General features: G+C 33.7%; 1 protein-coding gene across 2 annotated transcripts in view; it reads left to right on the forward strand.

Moving 5' to 3' along the window:
* The window catches only part of MDGA2 (MAM domain containing glycosylphosphatidylinositol anchor 2), an 837,606-nt gene that overhangs the window by 615,416 nt on the left and 206,176 nt on the right, over positions 1-16,014 (forward strand). For both annotated transcript variants that reach the window (XM_055291423.2, XM_055291424.2), the window contains exon 7: positions 3,177-3,506. In XM_055291423.2, the coding sequence (XP_055147398.1) occupies positions 3,177-3,506 (330 nt within the window). The remainder of the gene's footprint in view (positions 1-3,176; positions 3,507-16,014) is intronic.

Below are 16,014 nucleotides of genomic sequence, written 5' to 3' on the forward strand. Positions count from 1 at the left end.
ATTGCCCATCTGGGACCACGTAGACATGAAAAACTGGAATTAGGTTGCAAGTTCTCAATGTACCCAGACCTGGTTTACAGAGCTATGCTCTTAGTTTTCTGAGCGAAGTAAGAAAACAAAATTTCTCTGTCCTCTGTTACTATATATGAGTACACGCCCACACGCCTTTGTCTGAACATTTCTTTTTTGTATGCAAAGCCAGTTATGTTATTTTGTTAGAGGGACAACATAAACGGAGAAATGACTCTCTATTAAATAATCTGTGTTACTTATTCTGATATTCCTTAACTTGAGCTGACTTAGCAGACTTGTTTCTCTTTTTCCCTTTAGATTCTGTCATTCGAAAGACTAGTACAGTTGACTTAGGCCAAATCATAGAATTATCTGATACTAAGATTAACCAATGTTTTTCGCTATGAGTTTATTCTTAAAAGCATGCTTGATTATATTGCTTTTTGTTAATTTGTATAATTGTATATTATATATAATCTTATGTATTAATTGATTATAGGTTTATAATCTCTAGTATTTTTTCTTTGGGTTTTAAAGTTGTTTTTATGAATAAATATCCTACAACAATACAGATATTGATTTCATATTTTTATCAGTATTTTTTGAGTTGTTTAGTATTTTAAATCTAATTTGGCTGATAAGATTGCAGTTCTCTCAATATCACTTTAATATGTCACTATGCAGAGCACAGAAGTAGAAAAAAATAGCTGCATGGTAAATAAATGACAACCACTTAAACATCTCAGTTTTGTGTGTGTTTACATATGCAACCAACATATATCTTTGTAATGAAAACTGTTCTAAAAGGTATCCCATATGAACCCTGATATTAATCATATGATTATTAATAAAGTAATATATGCAATAGTAAAATTTTCAAAGTTATAACTTTAAAATATCTCTTTAAAAACAGGATAAAGAAAATTCTTAGCAAATGAAACTCATTTAAGTGTTATGGTGCTAGTAAAAGTAAATGCTCTTGACATATTAAATTTTACATGTTTTTAAAAGAAAATATATTTTATACTCATATGATTTGCTTTGTACTATAAAACTTCAATTACATTGGCGTTGTGTGAGCACAATTACTATATACCAAATATGGCAGCCAGATATGGACATTTTCATCACATTTCCCTTCCCAAATACAATGTAAAGTCATAGGTCAGTGCCTGTGAAAATATGAATATATGATTCTAGGTAAGAGAACACCAAAATGTATCGTAATTTCACCCTAGAGTAACTTAGTGATAAAGACATGGTTAGGGGTAAATAAGTTTCATAGGTTGCATTTTATTATGGAAAAATGTAACAAATGACAGTATGAGAATGTGATTTAACTATTTGTCTTCTCGTGTTTTCATTAAGGTTAAAACTTAGTGTATTTTCTAAACAATAATTCAAGGAGGCTCTCCTCTGAGATTGAAACTCCTTCAGGCATATAAAACATTTCATCGCTATATGTGTCTGTGGTTTTTCTAGACATAAGTATCATAAATGTTGTGTGAATAAGTTGGCCTCTGATCTGTGAATATGCAGGCTGCAGTATATGAGGGCCGTGGTTACGTCTATTTGGCTCATGTCCTGCAGTCAGAACCCAGTCTAGTGGCTAGTCTTAAGGAGGAGCCCTTCAAATATATCTTAAATGAAAAAGAAAGACACAAACATTGTTTTTGATATCTATCTGTATCTTCCTATTAAGATGCCAACAAGAAAGCAGATGAAAATATTTGAGGCTAAAGAGTTTTAAAACTTAGAAACGTTTTTAAGATTTAAAAGTATATTAATCTCTAGTTCATTCTGCATCATTCTATAGATTTTTATAGTGCTCACTGGTTTTTATTGGACTAACTGACAAAAATGTGGTTAAACTAAGGAGGGGCTATCCAGAATGCTGTCAGCAGCCTTCTAGTGTCTGCAGGTCCTCTAAATTCATGGCATTTTTGACAATATCATTACAAATGTAGGCTTAAGGTTAAAAGTGGATACCTAATGTTAAATGACGAGTTACTGGGTGCAGCACACCAGCATGGCACAGGTATACATATGTAACAAACCTGCACATTGTGCACATGTACCCTAAAACTTAAAGTATAATAAAAGAAAACAAAATAAAAATAACAAAAAAGTGGATGACCAATATTTTATCCTGGTAATTGTGTTTCACTGTATATGCTACATTTTGTCATGTAGGGATAGTCGTTTTAAAGGAGAGGGAAATGGGGAAGATGATGAAAAAAAGAGAAAAATTTGTGTATAAGAGAATCACTGTCACAAAAGAGAGAAGGCTTTTCCATATTGAGTATTGTGGTATCATTCAAAGTTCAGGTCCTTAGTAGAAAGTCTATAGATGCTCCCTTGGCAACCTTTTGGTAGTCATTACTACTGACCTCTTGTGAAAACAGCACTGCCTTTAGACCTAGAAAACACTTCTGTTATCATACAAACCTGTTTTCTAAGCTATCTGTGGAGAAGTTCTTTTGGTCAGCTGCATTAGAGAGCCAACGAACAGTTTTAACTGGAAACAACTATGTATGGTAGAATAGAAAAGTTAATCGTAGATGTTTTGAAAATGCTTTTTGCCCCAGGTTTTCTTTTTCAGTTCAGATTATTTCAATATATGAAAATGTTTCATGAATGTGAATGGACTCAAATATTACCAAACTAGTGTTGGTCAACATGTAGATACAACCTTAGGAGAATGTTCATATGTCCTTTGTGTAATATTTGAGTTGTTTGGAAAATTATACAATAACTAAGTAGTGACATAGGGAAAGAATTAGATTAAATGAGATCCATATTCTTACTTTTAATTTTAATACCCTATGACTACATAGAATCTGTCATTTGTTCAAAATTCAATGTCAATATTTAAGTATAATTGCACATAGACTTAAGGCATTACTTTTGATATCACTGGAAAATATTACAAAATTTATAAAAATCAGTGTTCACAGTCTTTAATTGACTTAAATTTTTTTAGATTATTTCTGTATTACCTGAATGAGTTTATTGATGTGCACACAACTTGGATATAACAAAGAAATATATGTCTACTTTGTTTGCTTTTACTTTATTTCAGTTCAGAGATGATTATCTAGAGTGAACAAATCCTTAAAGTTACGAAAGTAACACTAACTCCTTACGGAATTTTTATGTTGTAGCATTAAAAAAAGGACGATTTTGGATCACACCAGATCCTTATCACAAAGATGACAACATCCAGATTGGCCGTGAGGTGAAAATATCTTGCCAAGTAGAAGCTATTCCTTCTGAGGAGCTAACATTTGGTTGGTTTAAAAATGGTCGTCCATTAAGAAGTTCTGAGCGGATGGTCATTACACAGACTGATCCTGATGTCTCTCCGGGGACAACAAACTTGGACATCATTGATTTAAAATTCACGGATTTTGGGACGTACACATGTGTAGCATCTCTGAAGGGAGGAGGAATATCTGATATCAGTATCGATGTTAATATATCCAGCAGCACAGGTAAGAGGCATATATTTATGATGTAAAAGATGTTCACATTTAGAATGATTGAAGTTTAACAGATCAAGTAGGTTTTAGTTAAAAATATTTTTTCCCTATCAAGTTTCCTAAAAACAAAATTATAATGTTCTGAATGCTCAGTGAATACTAGGTTCTGAAGCACTGTTTTATCAGTTTTGATTTAGATTTACATAAGGTTTTACAGAAATTATCCAAATAAAATTAATAGCATTGACTAAGATAGATATAGGCTTATAAGTTAAATAATACTAGTATTTCATCAAAATACTCTGAAGGGTCTAAAATTATATTAATGAAATTAAACAACAAATGTCTATAGTTAAGACAATTTTCAGAAATTGTAAACAAAGCATAACTATATAGTGCTAAGAAGAAAATACTGAGAGATAATTTAAGAGTGTTCAAATGCAAAATATGTAAGAAATGTACCCTACACTAACAAAAATTGATATGTTAAAGTTGTAGTCAGATGTGGTTTTTTTGCAGAATCATATGGGGAAGTCTATTCATAATGAAAATAGTGAAGTACGAAAATATATTGGAGTGAAATTCTTTCTTTTAAAGTTAAAAACGAAAACATGTTATTAGTTTTTTCTTGATTAAATGTACATCTGTTGACAAGGAAAATTACAGGGATTTGGTGGAGGAGGGTTCATTCAGATGCTTTAAAGCCCTGTGATTCTATGAGGCACAATCAGCATACATCCAGAGTTTCAAAGTAGCCGTATTTGTTTTGCCAACTTGTTACCAAATTGAATTTTAATGGAAGATTCTTACATCATGCAAGGTAAATAATATGTGTTAAAAACATAGAGACAAATGTAGTAGACACATGATCAGGCAGCATTTTGTATCTTGTACTTTGAAGTATTCACCTATAATTTTGTGCCTTCTCATGGTTCCAAATTGCAGTGAACACTGGAATGATTTTACTCCTTAAGAATAGAAGTTTATGACTCAGGCTGACAAAAATGTGCTAACTTTGCACAATTGTGCTTTTTCCTAGAAGATATTCAATTTTTATCATTGGTAACTAAAACAGAAGGAAATTAGGGTGATGAAAAGTACTTGTGTTTGGACATTATTTCTTTTCTAGCTTAAAAAAAAAGCTAGAGACAATAAAAACACTTTAAAAAAAATCTAACTGATATTTAAACATTGGTGTTAGCAGTAAGAGATGGATTCTTTTAGGATATCTGAGGGAAACTGTTGATACACACAGTCAGTTATCACTTGTTTATGTATTCATTCAATCAACAAATATCCATTGATTCTTCACCTCAGTGTGCTAGGTGACACTGTACACAGTACTGTATGGCATTCCAATATGATATTTCCTGTAAGAGAGTGAGAGCAATTTTGTAGATTCAGGATAATTTGTCCTCATTTTCTGAGGGATAATTTCCCAGAAATGTTGTAGACTTAATCAAAACCATTTCTTTGTTTGGTTTGGTTTGGCTGGGTTTTTTTGTTTGTTTCCTTTACAGAACCAGTGACACAAAGCTCAGATCCAAAAAATCAATGCTTTTATCTGAAAGAACTCCTTTGATGGGAGCACAGTTTATATACCATTAAACTTAGACAAAAGATGGAGCACAGAATGGAGAGAAGAAAGCAGCATTATATATAGGGCTCACAAAAAGAGCCCTAACATTTATTTTTAAATATACTAGTTATATTGCCTATTTGAAACTATGTGTTATATATGACAAAATAGTAAAGATGGCCGACATTGATTTGTGAAATTTCCAAGCATCCTTTAAAGAAAATTCAAGATTAGTAATAAGAGATTGGTTGTAATCATTAAATTTTCTTAACTGTCATTAATTTGCCTGGCTACCCAAGGTAACACTATTGGAGATAGAAGAAATATATTGTCTTCTTCCAATACACTACCCCTGGAAAGTACGCACTTACTACAGATAGATGTGGTTTCTCCATAGAGTGGAAGCTCCACGAAGTCTGACACTTTGTCTGCATCACTCATTGCTATAGTCTCAATAGCCAAAACAATACATGGCACATAGAAGGTACTAAACAGATGATTATTAACTAACAAAATGGCTAATTTATGCATACACATTTCATTTTAGGTTTTCCTTCCTCCCTTCATCTCTGTAATATAGACATTTGCTATGCCTTTTACTGCCCTTGTTGTACTTCCCTGACTTAAAGTTATTTGATAGACAAATTTATAGTGACTTAATGTTTTATCACTCCCAAAGACAGAAGCAGCTCCTCAATTTGTGGTGTCCAGTGAAAATAAAAATGCATGCCCCTTGTTCAAAAATTAATAAATTCAGTGTGGCAACATCAGAGCATTAAAGCAAATTTGGGGCTGTTCTAAGTGTGGCTACACGGATGGCAGGCTCTTGAGACTAGGTGGCCCAGGAGATTGTATTGTGATAGAAGGCCTAGAGAAGATGACGCCTAACCTAAAGAATGAGCTTCTGTCTTCAAGCCAAAACTGAACTTTGAGGTTCCAATTTGCTTACAATAGAGTGGAATACTAGAATGCAGTAGAAAGTTCTATAAGTCTGAGATTGTATGATTCAACTGACATCATTAAAATGATTTTTATCCCAATACTATTGAAGACTAAAGTACTTTAATATGAAAATAGGTGTATTCTAGGATATAGTTTGAACAGTGAAAATGAATAAGCTATAGCATACAAGGAAATCTTGGGTTGTATCAATTTTATGAATCCTGGAGGATACTGAGGAAAGTCACACAAATGGGGTAAGTGAGTCAAAGAAAAGGAAGCAACAGTGTAAGACATAAATATATGTGTGGTGATGTGTTAGATTCTTGGTTTTGCTAGTATTTCTATTATAGGAAATCGAGCATTGATCAAATGGTCAGTAGCTTACTTGTGTGCTAAGCATTTCTTTATGTTAAATATAAGGCATTTTAGGGTGACATTTTAAAACATTTCGAAAATCTCTGAGCTTTTCATTTTTCATATAAAATCTTACATCGAATCTCAATTGTTACTGTGTTGTTTCTTTTTCCTCTCTCTTTAATTCTTCACCATTCAATTTGAGTGTTACTGTGTTTTAAGAGACATATAATGATGTTTTTTAAGTAGGGGCTGAGGTACCACAAGGCATTTTTACCTAAGACAGAAAATCATTTTTCTTAAATGACAGAGCCACATTTCAACATATGTTTTTGATGACTTTTAAAATTGAAATACAAAATATTTCAGGGAAGTAAATCCTAATTTACAGAATTATTCATATTCTCAAAAGACAATGATTTGATTTTAGAAGACAGTTTAGGGCCAGGCATGGTGGCTTACACTGTAATCCCAGCACTCTGGGAGGCTGACTCAGGAGGATCCCTTGAGGCCAGAAGTTTGAGGCTGCAGTGAGCTATCATGGCACCACTTCACTTCAGCCTGGTTGACAGACCAAGACTCTCTCAAAAAAGCAAGGCAAGGCAAGGCAAGGCAAGGCAGGGCAAGGTAGGGCAGGGCAAAGTAAGGCAAGGCAAGGCGGATTGGAGAGGAGAGAAGAAGGGAGGGGAGGGGAGAGGAGGGGAGGGAAAGAAAAGAGAAGCCTCATGTATTGTGGAGTTTGAATTTGATTGAATGATAAAAACTATGATATATGTGATTATAGGTTGTCTTACTTTCACATTAACTGAATATTAGATACCTTTTTCCTCCTGATTCTTTAAACATGCAAATTGTTTCACTGGGTGTATTTTTTTTAATTTAAAATTAATGTTTCCTTTGGATTTCTTTCCCGTGTTAACACTCTGTGTTATATGGTGATAGTACAAATGGGCCTTGCCCTTAAGGAGCTTACAATCTAAATCATCAAGACAGATTACATAGAAACTAGGCAATATATAGTGGTTGCATACTGTGCTTAAAGCTTGATCGGACTTCTGTAGAAATTGTGAATTTTTTGTTCATATGGGTATAAGAAACTTTCACAGAGAAATGACATTTGACTAAAAGGTTGACAAAAGTAGCATTGTGCTAGTGACAGTGGAAGGAGGATATTTTTAGCAGGATATATAGGATGAAGAAAGTCTCAATAATATTGAAGTGATAATTATTGTTTTTACTGTAGGGCTGATATTCATTGATATGAATATAAGCAAATTATATTGGTTTATTACAACTTTATAGTTTTTTATTACTGAAGCTATATTTTATCTGGCTAGACTGCAGGTAACTTAAAATTGTTATAAATGTTTCAATTAAAAAGTTAAATATACTGAAACTTTAACTGCTATAATTCAATTTTATAAAATAAAAAACTTCACATACTTGCTGAAAAATGCATGTGAATTTTAGCCTAAAATTTTGACGAAAGTTAAATTCTTAATTATTGTCACTTAATTGTCACTCATTTACAAAAATATAATTGTTATACAGCAGTAGACTTAATTTTCAGAGGCATTGTTGCAAAATATCTCATTGCTTCTTCCAGTATTATTCCATGGTAGAGTCCTTGGATGCTCATTAGCTTGCATTTATTTCTTTGCATGACTTGACAAACTTGTAGGTTTATAGTAAACTCAGAAGCATCTGCATCATGCCTCGAAAACCTAAACAGTGAAACTGCTGATCTGTGGAATTCCCATGATGAGACATCTGGTGGACAAATATAGCAGAGGACTCAATACAGATTTTGATGATTTTTTTTCTACCTTGTTAGAGTACATGGACATTTTATAGGCAGAAAGTGGATCCAAATTTAGAGGTTTAAACAAGAAGCTGAAGCATAGGCATAGGTGCATAGTAGTGACCAATTGAGAAAATCTGTTCAAAATTTTAGTTTGCTGCCACCCATCTAGTTACTATAATTACTTTAGTTAACCAGTGTATGTACAGGTATTCACATCTGCAAAATGAAAGTTGTTGATAGCACAGGACTACAGTACACAAGAAAGAAGAATGGTTAATAAACAGGAGGGCAACAGAAAAAATGACTAAGTCCACTTAATTGGATTTGCTTCCTCGTCCTTTCTCCAGTTAAGGAGGAATAGAAACTCATGAAATTCTGCTGATTAAAACTGAAGCTCTACAGAATGGCTATAGTAAGGAATAGGTTATTTTACGTAAGTGGAAGTCATAAGACTATCACATAAAATACCCTGACAAAGCTTTGATCAGAGGACGCTACCCTGCAATCAAAAGTTACGTAATTAGCATCTGAGTTACTGAACAGAGAAACATTAATTTCTTTCCTTGAATCCAAAATTGTGAAGTATAATCCATGACCTCTGAATTAATGATGGACATCAGAGACTGGCAAACATTTTGTAAAGGGCTGGATAGTAAATATTTTCAGCTTTTCAGGCCATATGGTTTCCATCACAACTATTCCACTCTGCTATGATAATGGGCAAGCTGCCATAGGCAATAAATAAATGGGCACAGCTGTGTTCCAGTAATACTTTATTTACAAAACAGGTGGTAGCCATATTTTGCCCACAGGCTATAATGCATTGACCTCAAACCTACGCTTCTGATATCCTATTAATACAGAAATAAAATAATTACAAAGCTGAACCTCATGGGCTTACTAGAAAATTAAACTCACATGTAACTGTTACTTATCTATACAAACATTAATACATTTTATAAGATTGAGGCAAAATCTTGTTAACAGATATAATCTAGCATTTGCTTTAATAAACTATAGAAGTTTAGGGGAGCACACAGAATAGTGTTACTGAATCTGGTCAGCAAGAGTTCCATAGAGCAGGTAGCATCTGAGCTGGATTAAGAATAAGGCACTAGATCTTAGAAGGAAATGAATCTCATTAGATCTTATTAGCTCACATTCACACAATCAAGAATGAGCAAAGTATCAGGGAGGCAATATGATCTGATTTGTGCTTTGGGGGCCAATTCAGTTGGTGAATCTGCAGAGTTCAGAAAAGAGACAGTTAGAGAAATGATGGTGGAGAAATAAAAAAGAATTTCAAAAGACATTCTTAAGGCTTAACAATCAATCTGACAAAGACAGCTTTTCCTGTTTCCCAAACAGTGAGACTACCTTTGCATTGTGACAGATTAGTCAGTGAATTATTTGGAGATAATATAATGGAGAGAGGCAAAACACTTTTATTAAGATAAAAATTGCCTGGGTGACAGAGTGAGACCTGTTGGGAAAAAAAAAGAAAGAAAAGAAAAAAAATTGGACAACGGGGACAAGGAATATTTTATGGGTAGTGGCTACGTAAGAAAAAAAGATGCAGAAAGCTTAGGTATTAAAAGCTTTGAGACTCAGGAAAAACATCTGAGAAGTCAGTTAATCTCATTGTATGTTAGATTTCTTATCTCTCCACCACAGTTTGGAATATTTACAAGGCAAAGTTTGAGGAAATAGAATGAATGAAAGGGAGCATAAGAAAACATTCTGCAGATTGTGTGTGAAGGGTACCATTTATTCAGTTGGACGGATAGATAGGAATCAGATAAGGTGCTGGGTAGTACTCACAATCTCTCTCATAAAGGGATAGTTAAGTCAATGACCAATGTTCTTAAGTAAATTTAAGTCAATTTAAGAAAGAGCCTGATTGACATCAGGCAGACTGATGTAGCGCAGAGTCCAGGCCCAAATTTACCTCCTAGTAGCTTTATGACCTTGGTCTGACTGGGCCTCAAAACTTTTCATCTATAGAAATATGGGTTCATCTGGAGAACTGATTTCCAAATAGTGTTTTAATGGCAATGTGGAAAATTTGCAAGTGCTACCGAACTGCAGAGAGAAGGGAAATAACCAGCAGAAAATTTTACTCATTTCTTCCCTTTTCAACTTCAATCAGAGTAAAATATGTTTCTCTTGTATGCATAGGACTTCTATGTAAGATTGTATTTGGACAAAGGATTCTGATTCTCAGACATATGTGTGTGTGTGTATATATATATGTGTGTGTGTGTGTGTATATATATATATACGTACACACTAGGAGTATTTACTACTTATAGTTGAAAGACATTGGCTTCGATGAGTTCTTCTGTTCCTTTTAAGTATGTTGTTTTGCTTCTATGATCCCAAAATGTTATGCCTCGGTCATTTAGAATACATTAATGTCACATAAAGGATTTACGTTTGTGAGAAGGTTTGAGAGAACAAAATGGTTTGAGATTAGTTGTAGCTGAAGGGATGGTGAAATATCCTCATGTTTCTGGTGAGCAATTAGAAAATCAGTTCTGATGATCAGGAAAAGGTCAGAACTAAAACATAGACTTCACAAGTAATTGTATTAATTTGAAACAGATCACCTAAGAAGAGAATAAGAAGCAAAGCTATTACTGTCCAAGGAGATGATAGAAAAAAGAAGAAACTATGAAGCAAATGAGCGTGACTGATCAATGGAGGTCAAGGAAAATAAGCTCTCTAATTTTAGTAGAAAAAAAGAACATCCATGCAGTGGAAAGCTTTTTGTATTTAGAGCTTCTTCACAGCCTTCAGTACTTCTTCATCTGCATGAAAATAAATGTGAATGATTGTATTTGTCCCAGAAACCATAATATTGATGCATAGATTTTGATAATGGAAGTGAGCTCTTATTTTCATTTAAGTGAAAGGATTGAATATGGAAAGAGTGAGGGGGTATGAAAGAGACCGACAGAATGAGACAGAGGATTAAGCGGAAGAGAGGAAAGGAGAGGGGAAAATGGGAAGGTCAAGATAAGAGGTCATCAGAGTTTAAATAGAGTATTTCGGTATGAAGAACATCCGTCCTCAGATTATGTGGCATCTTCTTAAACAAGCCACAGGTAGCATTATAGACACTCATAGAAGGTGACAATTATATGAATCCTCTTTTCAAGAAGACCATTTAAGGGAGTGAAAGGGATTATTTAAAACATTGTTAGTTGCAAGTTGTTTTGAGAAGCATAAGTTATATCAATATTTTACTATTTACATTTTGAGGGACATAAATATAAAAATGGGGAGTATTCTATTATTTCCTATAATCATTCAGTAAACATTAAACATGTTTTTCTATTAGAATTTTTCACATAAAATTGAATCTGTATTACTATGGAAAGAACATTGAATTTATAATTTCCCTCCAATTATCATCTGAAAATACTCCAATATTTTCCCCAAGTATCAGAACAAAGGTTTGACTTTACAACTTATTGTTTAACAGTGGTTAATTAGCTTTTGTCTAATTACTGTCCCATGTGTTTGGGACTTTCTTCATTTGATAAAATTAAATACTTTTTCAAATTCTCAGGTGATATGAAAACAAGAGCAGATCAGATCAATGAGAAATAAGAGGGTATACCCAATATATGCTTCCAATGCCCTTCATTCTTTTCTAATGCAAGCAATGGGAACATAGAAGCTATTTGAATTTTAAACGACTGGATATAAAATTCTCCAATCCAATGAGGACGGAAAATATTTTTTTAGCTTCAAAATTTGCATTTAAAATGATAACAGTGAGTAATAATGTATTAGAGTTAAAGAAACACTTGTGACAGATATCTCCATTCGCTGATTACGAATAAGTGCCTCCACCAGATTTATAATTAACAATGGAATGTACATTACAGCAAATTATTTTAAGGCTATAATACCCAGACCAACCCTGAAGTTTTTTATTAGAGGAGAAGATAGAAGTATAGGAAATGGTATGTTCACTACTAATGCAGTTATGATCACACTTCAGATTTTTATGGTCACAGATGACACTACTAACCTACCATTCACAATTGGCAAAAAGAAAATTAAATAGCAGTATTTATGATGATTGGATCCATAGGCTAACAGTTGCATCACCATATTCTTCTAGGTGCTATTTAAAGCTCTAGAACTCTAGACCTCTTAGCAATGGAGAGAACAGTTATTAAAGTGATTTAATTTGCATGTGGTGTGTTTAAGTTTCATTGTACAGTTTGGAATGTCTTAAAAGCTTTCTTTCCAGGGTTCCAGATAGAAACTAGAGCTATGATTAGTGCGAAGAACTTCTCCCCTCAAATCTGCTTGCCAATAAATGTCTTTTCAGTTTTAAAAGAACCTAATTAATTTTCATCATCTTTTGATTATTTTTCATTCAACATTGTTAGATATCAGTGAGCTTTGCAAAAGGGATTAGAAAAATTTAGAAAATCTTGAATTTGGGCTTTGATGGTGCCTTTATGGAATATGTGGTGTGTTCTAAATATTCTTAATTTAAAAAGAAAGCAAAAGATTACTGGGACAGGTCCCCACATACTTGTTTCATAAAACAATTTTAAAAGATCCCTACAGGTCTTAATTATTAGCACGGAGGGCTTATTGATGACCTAATGCCTTTCATTTTACAGAGAAGGAAATAGAGCCCAGAAGCATAGATACTGTGTTCACTTCCTAAATCTTTATCCTGACTTGAACTTGAAATCTCACATTTCAAATCCAGTATGAAAGCTTGCAGCATGCATTAAAATCTTAGATTAAATGAATATTTCCCTTTATTATCTCAGGCAATTCAAATATTCAGTCATACCCCTTTGACAAAGGCCTTGCAAGAAATGGTCATTGTAGACAAGGGTTGCAATACTCTAGAAGTGATTCAGGTAACATTCTAGTTGGATCATGTGATGGCATATTCTGTTGATCATGGGGCACAAGATTATCAGAGCCATATTCCAAGGATGCCACTCCAAAGAGTGTTAGGATGTTAGCTTCTGCTTGCCAGTCCCATATCCCGCTCGCAAAAGTTCGGAGAGCTCTTACTTATTCTAACCAATAAAAGTATCTTTAATAGTATTTATTTCACCATGGAAGACCGTATTCAACATCATGCTACATTAAAATTTCTTTAGTTCAGCTCAAGATGATACATGTCTTCTCCTAGCTGCCTGAAAACAGTGGACCCATGGTTTGGGTTTCTAAATTGCTATCTAACTGCAACTGGAGTGTATACACATGAGAAGCAGAATATTAACAGCATCCCTAGGATATACAATAAAATTTACAGCACACAAATGAAGGTCACATTGTTTATGATGAATTATTTTTTCAACTCTTAATGCCGTATATAACAGAAACACAGAAAAATGCATAAATTGTAAGCATGCAGTTTTGTGAACACACACGTCAACACCAAATTTAAGATACAAAGTGTTGCCGTAGGCTGAAGTATTTCAAAGTAAGTTACAAATAGACAGAAAGATATCTAAGGTGTTTGGAATGCTTCTATTCTCGTTGTTAGGTTAAACACTTTACAGTTGGTATTTCATTGACTCCTCAGGACACCATTTAAGCAGATTTTGTGATTATATTCATTTTACATATGAGAAGCTTAAGCTGTAGAAAGCATAGACCTGACTTTTATTGACATCACAGTTACTAAGTAGTGACATAAAGTGTTGAACATAGGTCATTTCTGGCTGAAGAACCTTGGTTCTTTACACAGAACACACAGTCTTCCAATGTAATGGGCTCAAGTAATGAGATTTTAGGCTTCGGAGATACACTGTGAGAAATGTATTTTTGATGAATCCATTTTAGAAACTTCAGATCACATTGTGTCTGCCTTCTGACCTATTTGACTAAGGAATTGGAGCCTGGCAAGTCCTGTTGGGTGAAATTTAGCCCAAGAGGAGGCTGAGGATTAGGACCGAAAGCCTTAGAAAAGGTTGCAGAGCAATGATTTGCAGGGGAGGGAAAGAGTTGAGAACAGTGGAATCCTCTCCAAGTATATGATGGGTAAAGAAATCAGAATTTCCCAAATTTTATAGATGTTCTGTCAGCAATAATGACTAGACCAAAAATATGTGAAATAAGAAGACTGCTCCTGCACTTTTGAAAAGATTCTATGCAGAATATGAAAGGAAATACAGTTAGCCCTCCATATACAGGCTTTCTACATCCGTGAATTCAATCAATCTTAAACTGTGCTCACTGTGTGATGGGATCATTCCTACCCCAAAGTCAGCATCGTGGAATATACTCATGTAACAAAACTGTGTATGTACCCCTTGAGTCTAAAATAAAAGTCGAAATTATAAAAAGTATTCAGAAGAAAAAAACAATTAAAAATACAACAATAAAAATTATACAAATAAAAATTAATATAGTACTACTATTAACTAGCATTTACATTGTATTAGATATTATAACTAATCTAGAGATTATTTAACGTGTGTGGGAAGATGAGATAGGTGATATGCAAATACTATGCCATTTTATATAAGGGACTTGAAAATGTACAGATTTTGGTAACTGATGTGGTCTGGAACCAATACCTCCCCCCACCTCCATCTCCATGTCCTCTGAATATCAAGGTATCAAGGAAGAATTGCATCTGTATGCTGGTAATTTAAATATGTGAAGTAGAAATAATAAAATGACAAGCAGTTTAAATGTCGATGTCTAAAATGCATTTGGCATGAATGACAGTCCACTGTAAATGAAACATAAGTAGTCCATTTTTACCAAGGCTATCTAAATAATACTTGTAAACAAAATAGATATAGTTGACATTTAAACAGAAATATCCCTTTCTTGGGAATAAAATGCAATGTAAAACCATATTTAAACTCTTCACACTCACAAATTAGCGCAGAATGAGTTATCTATCATTCCAATCAATCACCTTATATAAGTTTTCATGTGGTTTTAAATTAGGTCCATATGTTTATTGTAGACTTCTATATACTTCTACAGACTAGCAGAATGGTTTGTAAAATGCAATCATGCTTCAGTAGAATATTTGTTAATAAGGCCTTCATGCAGCTATAAGAAGACACTCCTTTTTTAATTAACCAGTTATCTATTAACAGATTTGTTAATTAAACCTCATCTGCTCTAAAGAACATGTGACCCTGATCTGTTGATGGAACATTGTGTTCACGGGTTGTTTCATTTTGCTCTTGACAAAGGATGAGAGAGCCAGCTTCGTTTTATGTCAAAATATTTATTAAGGTGGCAGTAGTGTCTGTTTCCACAGGATAAGGCATATTCGGTTGTATACAATCAGTGGTGTAATTAGGGAATTGGTAAAACAGGCATTGTCCAGGGTGATCATTTATAAGAGAGCTAACAATGTCACATGGGTTCTACAAGGAGACAAATGGCCTTTTTATTGCAGGAGTAATAAAAAATTGATTTTTTTCTGGCCATTCTGTGTTGAAGAGTTTACCACTGTGAGCAACAGGAAGTAAAATAAATTGCGAATTACTTTAAAGCATCTTTCTTTTTCAATGCTTTTATAAAATGCCTTTGATGTATAACTTATAGCTTATCTTCTTTTTAATTTAGAATTCCTGTATCCACCGGAAAGCAATAACATAATTAACATGATCAGACAGCTCCTTATAACTTACTAGTCCCTGGTTTTCATGGCAACACCTTGACCTTTGTAAAAATGGACAGCACTGACATTCTGTTATCCTTGTAAGGGAGGAATAGATGTATATAGGGATGTCCAAAATTCATTGTTTCATAGAAATAGAATGAGAGCTGAGATATCTGTATTATGTGCCATTTTGTTATAATAACCAAACATATAGATC

The sequence above is a fragment of the Symphalangus syndactylus genome, chromosome 9 (assembly GCF_028878055.3).
Source record: "Symphalangus syndactylus isolate Jambi chromosome 9, NHGRI_mSymSyn1-v2.1_pri, whole genome shotgun sequence".
In the NCBI taxonomy this organism is placed as follows: Eukaryota; Metazoa; Chordata; class Mammalia; order Primates; family Hylobatidae; genus Symphalangus; species Symphalangus syndactylus.